This window comes from Sarcophilus harrisii, chromosome 3 (assembly GCF_902635505.1).
Source record: "Sarcophilus harrisii chromosome 3, mSarHar1.11, whole genome shotgun sequence".
NCBI classification, from domain to species: Eukaryota; Metazoa; Chordata; class Mammalia; order Dasyuromorphia; family Dasyuridae; genus Sarcophilus; species Sarcophilus harrisii.
The window spans coordinates 537,031,989-537,045,470 of NC_045428.1; the positions used below are offsets into that span (position 1 = coordinate 537,031,989).

General features: G+C 38.2%; 1 protein-coding gene across 1 annotated transcript; it reads right to left on the minus strand.

Annotated features, from left to right (window-relative positions):
- Positions 1–237: 237 nt before the first annotated feature.
- MRPL17 (mitochondrial ribosomal protein L17) lies at positions 238–12,525 on the minus strand. The gene is made up of 3 exons (XM_003765320.4): positions 12,225–12,525; positions 11,981–12,049; positions 238–3,503 (listed from the first exon to the last, which is right to left on the minus strand). Exons 1-3 carry the CDS (start codon positions 12,396–12,398, stop codon positions 3,246–3,248), a joined length of 501 nt encoding a protein of 166 aa, XP_003765368.1. The 5' UTR covers positions 12,399–12,525; the 3' UTR covers positions 238–3,245.
- Positions 12,526–13,482: the final 957 nt, after the last annotated feature.

Below are 13,482 nucleotides of genomic sequence, written 5' to 3' on the forward strand. Positions count from 1 at the left end.
GATTCCTCTCCTGCCCCACCATCCTCATTCCTGAAAATAACTAGGATCAATATTTTTTCATTATTTTCTTTGTATTCAGTTCCTAGTACAGTTAACCCATCTTAAGTGCCTGCCTTAACCTCAATAGACCATTTTTCCCTTTGCCACATATTATGTGGCTTAATAGAAAATATTCAGAATACTGAAAAAATGTCTCCCAATTGGCGATTTAAAAAAAGGATACTGAACAATTTGATCTGCCAATCACTGGTCTTTATTTCACAATGAAGGTGATAAATATATCTTGTACTTAATATTCTCAGTTGATATGTCTAGTTCCATTATCCCCTCTCTCTCTTTTTTGATGGACAGTCTCCTTGAGAGTAACTTAAAAGTACTTCCATTTCCTCTCAACTCTGCTGTCTGGCTTCCAAAATCATCATTCAACTGAAGCTATCCTTTCCAAAGTTATCAACGATTTATCAACAAATTTCATGGCTTTAAAAAAAAAAAAATCCTCATTATTCTTGATCTCTTCAGCCTTTACCCTTACCTAAAACCTTTTTCTCCCTGTTTCTCTTTCTAGAGTTTTGTGATAGTGCTCTCACCTGGTTCTCCACCTACTTGTCTACATGGTCCTCAGTCCTTTGCCAAACTTTTGTTCAGATAATGCCCACTAATATAGATGTCCCCAAAGGATTTGTCCTGGGCCCTCTTTTCTTTCCCCAGTTTAATGTTTTATTTGGTGATTTTCATGAATCTTAGTATCATCTCTATGCTGATCAATCTGATCTACGTAATCTCTACACTCAAACCTCCAACTGCCTTCTGGGACATTTCAAATTGGATGCCCCATTATTTTAAACTCATGTCTAGAACTTAATTTTATTACCTTTACCTCTTAAGTCTTTTAACTGTTGTTTTTCAGGGCAGATCCTTCCGATTCCCCAAATTCAAAATCTGGCCATCCCTCTCTCCCCATTTAATGTTATCAGGTCTGGCTAACTACATTTGCAACATTCTTCATACATCCCCAACTCTCCCTCTTACATTGTTATGACCCAAATGCAGGTCATCTCATACCTGGTCTACTATTAAAAGCCTTCTGGTTAGTCTCCCTGCCCGTTTCTCTTTCATCCATCCTCCATTTGGGGTCAAATTGGTCCCAGGCACAAATTTGACCACATCAATATTCCATTCAATAAATTTCAGCGGTTTTCCAGGAAAAATATAACCTCCTTTCCCCCTTCCAGTTTTCCTACATAAATAACTTTCACTCATTCTATGACTTAGTGACATTGGACTGTTACTCAAATAAGACACCCCATCTCCCAACTCTGAGATTTTCACTGGCTCTCTCATATACCTAGAATGCCCATCACTGCCTTTTAAATCCCAGGTAAAAATCCCAACTTCTAAGAGATTTTTCCAAATTCTCTTTAAGTGCCTTCCTACTGGCAATAATGTCCAATTTATCTTCCTCATATTTGTTTATACAGTTGTTTTCATTAGACTGAGCTCCTTGAGATTAGGGACCTCTTTTTGCATTTCCTCTTATCTTTAGTGCTTATCAATAGTGTCCAGCAAAGAGAAGACATTAAATGTTTATTGAATTGAAACTCCACAATGTCCTAAATCGAGACTTCCCCATTACTCAGAAGGAATAAGTGCAGGGTTCTCCCACTATTAAATTAGTGACCCGGGTAGACTTCTCCCATCACTGCCCATGGAGTGAAGAGTGCTACCACAGAGCTGAGTAGAGCTGGAATTCCCTCTTGTAGAGCCACAGGATTACTCTAGTCAGAATTTCCTTTCACTGTTTTAAGGAGCAGCTAAGGCCAGATTTTCTCATCACTGTCCTACTGGGTGACTAAAGATAAATTTTTCTCCCATTATTCCTGAGTAATCATGATCTGAATTTTCTATCATGGAATTGTAGTGAACAAGATTTATCAATAAATCAGCATTAAGGATGAGGATTTTTAACCTTCCCAGAATAACCAAGGCCTCATATATCCAGATTTCTCTCTCTAAAACAGCCAAGGGCCAGTATTCCCTCATCATTTTACTACAGAATGAGCAAGGTCAAGATACTCTTGTTATTCTTGGAAGTATCTAAGACTAGCATTTCACATTATTACAATGTGACCAAGATTGAGAATCTTGTTTTAGTTATGTTTTTCACTCTTCTTCCTATCTGTAGAGGGAATAACCACAGTCTGAGGATTCTAAACCTAATGATTCCCACTTAAGTTTCCCAAAGGCAATTCCTTATCTATATTTAACTCTTCTATGTGTGGTAGTCTTGCTTTGTGGATGTGTATTTAGAGGTGGAGAAAAGGGTGTTGACTTCGGATTTCCTTTAGTTCTGTGGCACCTAAAGCTCTAAGACTCCCAATATGAATGCATCTCATTACTTTGCAGAGCCGGATTTCCTCCCTCCCCAGAAAGTAGACTGAAAGTAAGTACATGGGAAATATTTCCAGGAAATTCCCAGCAAGGTCTATATCCTGCTTCCCACCAGGGGCTGACCTTACTGAAGCTGCCTTTGGGATTCCCCATTAACACACCCATTCATATGGGTTAACCCACATGTGTACTGGGGAGCAGTGGAATAATTCTCTCCAGCTTTGTATGCATTTTCTTCATCCCAATCCTGCAAAGTTTTTAATGTCTTGGGGTCTAACAATATTCCTCACAGCTGAAGTGTTTTAAGTGCAGGGAGAAGAGGGGAGTACAAAGTATACAATGAGTACAAAGAATAAGCTTAGCCTACTTGATACTATATACAGTTGGGGTGGCAGTTCTGTGTCCCTGCTTGGATACAGGGTAATTGTAATGTCCTCTGAAGCTTTTGGCTTAGATGGGAAGCCAAAGGGAGTCCTGTCTAGAGTAAGGCCTTCCAGAGAAACTAGAAATGGACAAAAACAGCACTTACACTACATACAACTGTGTAAGAATCATCTATTGTACAAAGGGAAGCCTATTAGTCTTGTGTTTTTCTCCCTTCTTGCTCAGGACAGAACAGAAAGAGTGTAGGGACAATGGCCTGCCCGCCTCATATACATTCATCTTTTGCTCTGTTCCTATATCCAAAGTGCGTTTTAGTCTGAGGTTCTCTCATAACAAGAGAAGACAGGAACTCTGAAGTTCCAGGGAAGCTAGAGAAAGGAAGGAGATACAGGTTGTTTGCCCTCCCATACTACGGGGCTGGAATACTCCAACAAGAATGGGTTATGTTGTTCCGAACTGAACCCTTGGAGCCTTTATGCAGTAGATCTGGGAGGACTCTGTTCCTGGTCTTGGCGAAGGCCCAAAAGTAACTGATTGAGGAGTGTGCGATTGTTGTCCCGACGTGGCAGCATTAGTGGAGGGAGGGGGTTCCCTTTGAATTCAATAACTGCCATCTTGGCCCGGTCCATCTTTTCACGGTTTGGAATCTGAAACATCCTTGTATAGTTCCCAGTTTGGTTGCTGAAGCGAGGGGCCAGTGTCTGGAACAGCTTTGGAATCAGGTCCTTTTCCTGTGGGATGGCAGTAAGGGAAGGAGAGGCAGAAAATAGTTTGAGTCACAAGAATAAATCATGAGTCCCTATGCCTGAGTGACGAGAGCCTCTTCATCCAGTAAAGGGTACAGATTAACTCTCAGTGTCCATCTTTTTTTCTTTCTCTCACATACACATACCCACACAGAGGAATAATACTGGACAATTTAGAGGGAACAGTAGACATCAACTTAAAAGGTTTTTTTTTTTTTTTTTTACAGATAAGGAAACGGACCCAGAGGCAAAGTAACTTGTCCACATCCACAAAGCTAAGCAGAAGAGTTATGTTTCTAGAGCCTAGTCTCCTGTATGTTTGACTGGGAACTGAATATTTGCTGAATTTAATGTAATAGGGTTCTAAACTGCTTGCTTCACATTAATAATGTGCAGTATGTAGCATGTTTTACTTATCTTACACTATGGACTAGGAAATTGAGCTCAGAGAAACTGAGTCACACAGTGACTAGGTTTTCAATCTGACTTGTCATTCTAAGATCCATTTTCCACTATATCACAGTCCTTCTCAGTGATTTTAGTCATCACTTTCAGATAGCCCAGGGAACACAAGGAGAAATATCATGTTTACTAAAAAGGAGATGATGACATTTTGGGTTTCAAGGTTTGCGAAGTTCTCTTACACTGAATGGCCCAACAACTCAAAAGAGGTAGGAATCATATATATTATTATCTCTATTTTAGAACTGAAGCTCAAGTAGTGTTAAATGACTAGCCTATGTTCAGTGTCAGAAGTGTGATTTGAACTAGGTTTCTAAGCTCATCACTAAACATTATTCTGCCTCTCTAGAGGTAGATAATTAGATTTAAGTAAAGACTTCCTGACAATTTAATTTCTGCTGGAGAGCCTTATACAAAGGCAGCTGAAGATGATTATCACATCAGGACTTCACATGCATCATATCTTGAGAAATTGTGTGAAGCCATGAAAAAGACTCAATATGGAATCACTAGTAAATCAAACAAAAACAGGAACAGTTTTCCATAGCAAAACAACAAGACTTAGCCAAAAAAGATGAGCAAGAAGAGCAGTGGATTGAGAATTATGCTTCTAGCAAATAAAGAATATCAGGATAGTTTGCTTAGATTGTAGGAGCAGCTATGTTTGTGTTTCTGACACATCTAAGAATGATATGCATGAACAAACTGCAGGTTAAATTCCCCTTAGAAGTGATAAAAAAACTGGAGATAGGTCTTTATACTCTTCAGGCTATGAGACAGAAGATCATGTTCTTGGAATAAGTGGCAGAAACAAAAAATAGTCAAAGGAGAACCCGATTACTCATCTGAATGGCAGAATAACATGACATAGAAAAGAAAACCTACCAAACATTTGGAATTAAGTAAAAGATATAAGCCTAATGCCTGTGTATGAGGTAACTAGCTTTTCTAAGGGTAGTTCAGGTTTTTGAGTTTCAAGGAATGATGTAGATCCATGGGTACCAACCCACCAATAATTGTCAGAGAAATAAGGTCAGAATGATAGGGATGATTCCTTGCTGATGATCTAGTAATCCAATGTAAATCATGGAGAAACTTGTTTTGGAGTGTATCTTATTTTCTGTATTATAGTATTCAGATTTTCAGATTTTGATTTTGACGTGGAGACCTGTGGTTTTTAAGCTGTCTGCACACCCCTTCTTCAAGGTCAGTGGCTTTGGCTTACAAACAGTTCATGTGTTCCTTTAACTTCTTACTTCTCTTCTACCATATTTTCCTCTACTTCAGTAACTCTTACACTATAAACTTGTTAGTTTTTCATTTCTTTAAAGATTCTCCTCTGTGGATTCAACTTTTTCTAACTTATTTGTTTTAAATTCTAAACTGAGGGAATATAGTGAAAATTAAGGGAACCCATGTTCATTCCCTATTTGTTCTTTTATGACATTAATCTTCCTTTCTGAACCACTCTGGAGTTTCTTATTGTTCCATGGTCTCTTGAGAAAGTCCATAGGTTTCTATATTTCATCAGGCATTATTCATTTTCCATTGTCCTATGATATTTGTTGAGGGTTTTGTATTCTCACAGAGAATTCACTACCTCTTCCTCCTTTCTTCTGGCTGACTTATTTGTTTGTGTTCTGGGATTTTATTAAGGATTTTTCTCTTTAAATCTTTGGTGACAATTCCGATAGACTTGAGAAGGAAAATGCCAGAAGGGAATAGTGGGGTAGCTAGATGGCACAGTGGATAGAGCACTAGTCCTGGAGTCATGAGGACTTGAGTTCACATTCATCTCAGACATTTTACATTTAGTAGTTGTATGACTCCAGGCAAGTCATTTAACCCTAACTGCCCTGCCAAAACAAATAAATGAATAAATGAAGTGTTAAAAACTATCTTTGCATGTAATTGGAATAAATCAAATACTAACAAATGAAAAAAAAAAGTTTGGGGTCAAACTTTTAAAAAAATTCATCATTTACTTTTTGGAGACTTCTCCTTTGTTTCCTTACATGGGGGTTGGAGGAAGAGAGAAAAGCAATAGGCATACCCTAACCAGAGTACATCATCTTGGGGGAACAGAACTGGCCTCAGATGAATTCCAATTCACTATTCTTCAGGTCCAGAGTTGCTGCTCATGTTGTTATCTGCTCTAATTCTTTTCTCTTGAGTGGGCTAAACTAGTATCTGGCACTGGGCAAAATCAATGTCTGCAAGATGCCAAAGGGTGATGTTACAGCAGGATCCTATATTAGGAGGAATCCCTAGATGGGATCTTGCAGAAATTTGCATGTAAACTTCTAGCCTTGCCTCTGGTTTGTAGAGGCTTGTGAGAGGGGTGCAAAGTAAACAATGTAAGGTCTAGAGTTCTCTGATGTTAATCATATTATCAATGTTTTGTCTTTCTTCAGTGGATTTAGCTATATTTAATTTACATTTTTTTTTTTGGAAGTGGTTTGGATAAAGTAATTAATTCATGATTGTATAAGTCATGTGATTCTCCCTCTTGAGAATTGTCAAGACTGATAACCAATACCCCTATCTGGGTAATTCATGTAGGGACAAATGATTCTACTAGAAAGTACTGATAAATCATTGGTAGGGATTATGAAGTTGTGGGGAAAAATCTGAAAATTGTAGGAAGTATGGATGATGTTTTTTTTTTTCCTTCTAATCACTATTGCTGATTGAAGGCAGGGACTACAGAAAAGAAAGGTAGTTATGGGACATGATCAGCTGATTAAATAGATGGTGTTTGAGAATGGATTTGACATTTTTTAGACCATAGTTTGAAGGAAGGAATGGTGGTCAAGGATGGAATGTACATGCCAAAAGCTTGTAAAAAATATTTGTGGCAGGGGTTTGCAAAACTGATTAAAAGGGCTTTCAAGTGGAGAAGGAAAGGGAGGGAGAAAATAACCTCTTGGACAATAGAGAAGCAGATGCAGCAAAGGCTATAAATGTAGACGACTAGTAATTCATAAGAAAAATATCTAAGAGATCTAAAAGGAAAAAAAAAATCACGTCTTCATATGTCTATATACAAATGCACAAAGTATGTGTAATAAAGAAGGTAAACTAGAGTTCCTAAGAGGAATATTTTTACCTCTTAAGTATCATCGACATTGGATTAGGATAGGGCTTGTGACTGGAACAGTTATATTTTACTAAGTCAAAAGGAAAGAGAGGAAAAAAAGGACAATGGAGCAATAAAGAACACGAAGGAATTCAAGAATCAGAATGGGAAAGAATAAGATGGATTGTTTTAGGTGAGAATCAATGGAGGAAGAAACAAAGGTGATACTGTCAAAGGAATAGATTACAGGTTACCTGAACAATTAGTGGAAATAGATGGAATCTGGGAAAAAAGATAACAATATTATATAATGATATATGCTATAATGATAATGCAGCATTTCGATTATCTACAATTTTGCTATAGCTTTCTCTATCAAAAGCAAATCATCTAATAAATTCTTGAGTTATATTAATAATAATTTCATTCTTTAAAAGGCTGAGGAATAAGGGAAATTGATTATTCATGACTAGATTCTGATCAAAAAGGAGTAAGCTACTGATGCAGAAATGATGCAATGGGGAAGGGATAGAGAAGTGATCACTCAGACATAGAATTAATGATATAGGAAGGAAAGGAAAATCAGGTAAGGTCTAATTTCAAAGGGTTCAAGGAAAGAAATGGTAAGATTTCATGGTCTAATATTTTTACAGGGATAAGTCTACTCAAGAAGGTAGGGAAAGGACAAAGAATGAAAGTTCTAAGGAGGTAAACAACATTTATTCCAATGAAGAGAAAAAAAAGGAAAGTATCTAAAGACACTGATATGGATGCACAAGAAATTCTGCAACCAATATACATTTAAAAGACATAATCAGAAACTAGAAATTAGGGCAAATCAGAGGATAAATAAAAAAAGAATGACAATGGCAAAGAATAGGATCAGTACCACAAAACTGGGAAAGAGCAAAAGCTTGGAATGAGTATCAACAATAAATTAAAAGAGCTTTTTTTTAGTAACATGGGAGAAAGAGTAAAATTCCAGAAGGTTCAGAACCACTTCTTTCGGTAAATAGGTTAATGATACTAGAAAACAAAGAGAATGCAGAAATATTAAACTCCTTTTATTTTTTTCAGAGAAAATGAGCTTTCGTTTTAAGAAAAACAAAAATAGTTAAGAGCCAATTAAAACCCAAAATAAGTAGAGATTATAAAGAGTATATGATATCTGTACTCAATGAATTCAAGCAATTAGGTTGGGATAAACTATATCCCAGAGTAATGAAAGAACTGGCAACTATAATTTCCAAAATATTTAGTGATCTTTGCAAAAAATGAATGGGAGATATATCATAGGATTAGATTTTCAATAGAGAGAAAGGTTTTCTAAAAACTATAGTGAACCAAGCTTTAATTTTTGGCAAAATTAAAGGACATATTAAATGGATGATTTGTAAAGTAAAATGATGATTTCCGAAAGACTTCTTTAAGAGAGCTTGGCTGACTACCTTTTTTGGGAGTGGTGGTGGCAAAGTTAATTAATAGATGAGGGGAACCTTTTAAACACAATATATCTATAACTCAGCAAACATTCGACAATTTCTTATTGTAAACTAGGAGTAGTCACTAATTATTGGCTATAAATCTGGAGGAAAGTCTACTAGAATGTCCTAGGGATTTATGACTTTTGCTTTTAACATTTTAAACAGTGTCAGATCTATGTCTGTTAAATCTGCAGATGACCCAAGGCTAGAATAGTTAAAAATGCTGGTAAATAGAGTAAGGGTATAAAAACATCTCATCGGACTACAATTATGGGTCAAATTTATTTAAAAACTTAACACCAATAAAAGTAAAATCTTTTTAGTTTAAAAAAAACCGTCTTCACAACTATACAATAGAATAGAATGGACTGAGAGATCAATAAGAGTTAAATGTGCCATCAAAAGTTAAAAAAAAATGATGTTATTATATGTTACATTATAAGAGGCAAAGTATTCTAAATGAAGTACTGCTGGATCCTGCCCAGAGTCAAACTGCTTTTGTTATGCATAGTTCTAGGTGCTTCATCATAGAACACTGAGATGCTTAAATCCATACAGAGGAAAGCAACAAGGATGAAAGGATTCTAGAACATATTCTGAAGATGAAGAAGGGAACTGATGAAGGATGTATAAGAAACTCCCAAACTCAGACAGCTAGATCAAAATATGTATCCACTGAACGTTTAGATTCTAGAAAAATCTCAGAAGGCACATGATAATGCTCTTTAAGTCTGTCATATGGGAGTGCCATTAAACTTGTTCTAGTTGGTCCCAAAGAGAAGAGTAAGGAGTAACAGCAGAAAGTTGCAGAGAAACAACTTCAGACTTCCTGAAAATCAAATGCAAGCTTTGTAACTTTTCCTAGATGTCAGAAAGGATTTTTATTCAGATAGAGGTTAGATAGTACCACCCTCCCCCCCTCTATTCTTTGCTTAAGCTACCAATTTTGCATTTTTAACCATCTTTAGATAATTGTTCTTTGTTTTTACAATCTCCTGTTTATATGACCATGGAGAAAAAAAATCTCTCAGAATCTCAGTTTCCTCACTTGTAAAAGGAAGTTGTACTAAATAAAAGTGTCTATAAAGTCTCTAAAGTCCCTCTCAGCTCTATCAGTATCACAGTATTAACTGCCTATTCATCATTTTGAAATGCATGTGCTGAAGGCACCTTAAACTCAACATGTTTAAAACATAACTCATCCTTCCTCTCCTAAATACACTCCTTTATTTCTGTGACAGGTATCTATTAGTTACCTCAGCCAGCAAGCCCGAGTCATCTTAATTCCTCACTTTCTCTTATATTATGAATCCAATCAGTGTGCCAAGTTCTCACATAAGTCTTTTTACTCACATGGTCATAATCCTATCTACTTGGACTACTTTAATAACCTTCTAACTGGTCACCTTACCTCAAGTCTTATGGTGAAAGTAGTCTTCCCAAAGGGTATGAATGTGTTTCTTCTCTAGGGAAGAGTAAAGTAAGGAAACTAGGGCATGGTTGCTTGTTTTGTCAAGGGAGAAAACAATTCCATCTTCTGTATCCAGGATGAAGAGGGACAGTATGAGAGAAAAAACAAAATTTGAAATGTGCAATCAATCAGTCAACAAGTATTAAGTATTTTCCAGTACTATGCTAGGTACTGAGGATAAAGAGATAAAAATTAGATTGTCCTTGCCTTCAAGTATCAAGGAAGTGTGTGTATATGTGTGTCTGCGTGTGTACACACATACACTCTCACACAAAATAAACACAAGATCACTGAAGAGGAAGGCATGAATATCTGGAAATATGAGAAGACTTTGTGTAAGGTACTCTAAAGATACTGAAGTGTGAAATACAGCACTCTTTGTGTAAGAAAACCCATTTAGCTGAGCTATATACAATGTCATGTGGTTAATAAAGTTAGAAGGTAACCGAAAACAGGGAGTTTGCATTTCATTCCAGAGATAATAAAGATTTATTGAGTAGAGAAGATTTTTGATGGCACATTTAACTCTTACTGATCTTTCAGTCCACTAAAACTCCTATTTTTTCACACAAAATGTTAATCTAGCCATGCTATTGTATAGTTGTGAAGATGATTCTTTTAAACTGAAAAGATTTTACTTTTATTGCTGTTAAATTCTACCATGGGCCATTTGGATATGTATAACATTCATGGGTCACGTAAAATTATCAACTTAAAGAACTCTATCAGAGGAGGTTACTGTACCTAGCTTTCAGATGATCACCATCTGAGGTTGCATTAACAAATGATTTTAGAAGTCTTCTATGGCCTGTGCTACAGGCACAAAACTGCAGAGCACAGGAGCAAAATTTTATTATCTCAAACTTAGGGCAAATTAAAATTTAAGAAAGACTTAGTAGTTGAATTGATTAGTTCTCTGGTTTTAGTTACTGGTTATTGATCAACATGACCAGATGGGTAGTATCAAAAGACACTAACAATTTTTGTTATAGGATGATACATAATTTAACTTATCTTCATATTTTACTATTATTTGAATCTTTGTAATGACGTGTAAAAATCTTAAATATACTTAAAACATTTTAATACTCAAAACTCTTTGTTAAGTATACTTAACTCATCCTGGAATTCTTGAAACGGTATGTTGTGGACACTCATGCACTTATATCACAAAATGTATCTTTCACTTATTTCCCTGTTGTCTGAGAACATCTGTTGATCTGCAACCTTAATGCAAGTTTTGTACTCTGAATGAATTGCTTAGAAGTCTACAGAAACTTAAGAGTTTATTTAAAACCCAGAATCTATGGGTCAAATTAGGACAGTTGATTGATAGAAATCATCTAAGCAAATATATTCTAAGCAGTTGCTCAATACAACTGACAGTTTCTAATAGATGATGTTTCTAAATTCTGATTGATCCAGTTTACTGACAGTCAATCTTGATGTCCTTATGGTCGTTCTCCAAAGAATATAAAATAACATTCAGGTAGGGTCTTCGTGACTGTACAGTATAAATAAAAAAAAAAATTGATTAACGGATTTCATGTCACACAAGTGAGATAAGAGCTTACAGTAAAATGCTGACAAGTTTTGTCATCTGTCTTTCTTGTTCAATATTTTAATAACCTTGAATAAGGGAAACAAAAAGCATGTTTGAAAATTTGTGGAAACAAAGATGGGAAAAACAGATAACGTGCAGGGAGAAGAAATGGGAATCCAAAAAAGTTTCCAAAAGATGCTATGTGGATAACCTAAAAAAAAAATCTAAAAATAAAATCAAATATAGATGGGCAGAAAATTTTCACTCACGATTAAACTATCACTAACTATAAGTAGAGTGTGGTGAGACCCGGCTTAGCAGCACATGGGAAAAGACTAAAGAGATTTTGGGTGACAGTAAGTTAAGCCAAAGAAAGTAAACATCCTTGGCGTCGCGCGCGCGCATGCGTACATGGGCACTCACCGTAAGCCAGAAGTCCGCCATCCGCATCGCCTTCTCGTTGGTGTCTCCCAGCTTCCCATAGTCAATGAGCTGGAGGAAAGGGGCGGAGTCAGCGGCAGGGAGGCAGAAAGCACCTCCCCGGCTTCCAGGTTCCTCCTCCCGCCACGTGTACCCTCTTGCCCCCGGCTCCACCCCCAGGACTCGGTCCATCCTCTCCCGGAAGTTCCACCCCCTCCCCTTAGTCCAGTCAGTCCTTTGCCCTCACCCGCTCAGCGTAGCCGCGCATCTCGTCAACGCGCGCCCAGGGCGCCTCGATACGCTCATGGCGCACAAGTCCCGTCAGCAGGTTGCGCAGCAGGTGGATACGGGATTCAGGGCCCAGGCCCAGGCGGCGATACATCCGCCCGTGCGAAATGGCAGCAACAACAGAGAGCCGCATGGTAGCCAGCCACCCCTTCGCCACCCGGAACAGGAACTGCGCCAGGAACTAGAACGTGCACACAGTCGGTGGCCCGTCGACCTGACTGTAACTGCGCATGGGTCATGGCGGCGTCGGCGTGGTGTACGTGTACGCGCACGCGCATGAGCGTTTGCGTCCGCTTTGGTGGCAGTGGTTTGTGGAGGGTCGGACCGCACCTATTTACAGAATACGTCGGCGATGCGAGACGTACGCACTGCGTGCTCCACGGGGCGGGGACAAGGAATGGTTGCCCTTTTAGATCTAGCCTTCGGGTATAATGGATAGAGAGCATGGCGCCACCTGGCGTCTAAACGGGGAGATTAGGGAACGCCTCCCTCCTGTCTGACAAATTTCTGGACCGGGTTCGTTCAGTGATAACCGAGCGACGTAGGTAGTGTAGTACGGGGCTGGGTGCGAAGATTGCGCATGCGTCAGTTATGCAGCGCCTCTGATTGGCGGGCAGAGTTCCAACTCCAGGTCCTCCTGGGGCTTATAGATGCGCGTTTGTGCAGCACCCATTCTGCCCACGTTTGTTTAGTACCTTCTCTGAGCCAGCTACTGTGCTAAGTCCTTGGGAATACAAAATAAGGGAAAGGAGGTGCCAGCTCTCCGGATCCCTTATTACCGCGGGAGACAGAGAAAACGGATTAACAAAACAAGATCGGTGGGATCAATTGGGAGCCCTTTTGGAAGGCGCTAAGATTTAGGAGAACTGGAAAAGGTTTTTGTCAGAAAGATGCCTGTATATTCGTACACATGCGTGTCGTTGTGTGGCTATACGTGTGTTTGTCCATATGTATCTACAGAACATACATCTTAGATGTAGTGTAACTTTAACCTAAGTTACTTCATCTTGGTTATAACTAATTGCAAGACTGTGGTAGTTTGCTGAATAAAAGAATGTAAGTTCTGGGATTACCCAGTGAATAGAACGAAGAGCCTGGAGTTCAAATCCGGCTTTAGACACTAGCTGTGTGACTCTGGGAACATCGTCTAACGTTGTTTCCCTCAGTTTGATCATTTGTAAAATGAGCCGGAAAAGGAAATGGCAAGCCACTCTAGT

Coding starts and splice junctions, on each gene's coding strand:
- MRPL17 (XM_003765320.4), bottom strand. CDS start 12,398: ATGCGGCTCTCTGTTGTTGCTGCCATTTCGCACGGGCGGATGTATCGC. Junction 12,050..12,224: donor TGCGCGGCTACGCTGAGCGG/GTGAGGGCAAAG, acceptor CCTTTCCTCCAG/CTCATTGACTATGGGAAGCT. Junction 3,504..11,980: donor TGGCGGACTTCTGGCTTACG/GTGAGTGCCCAT, acceptor GCCATCCCACAG/GAAAAGGACCTGATTCCAAA.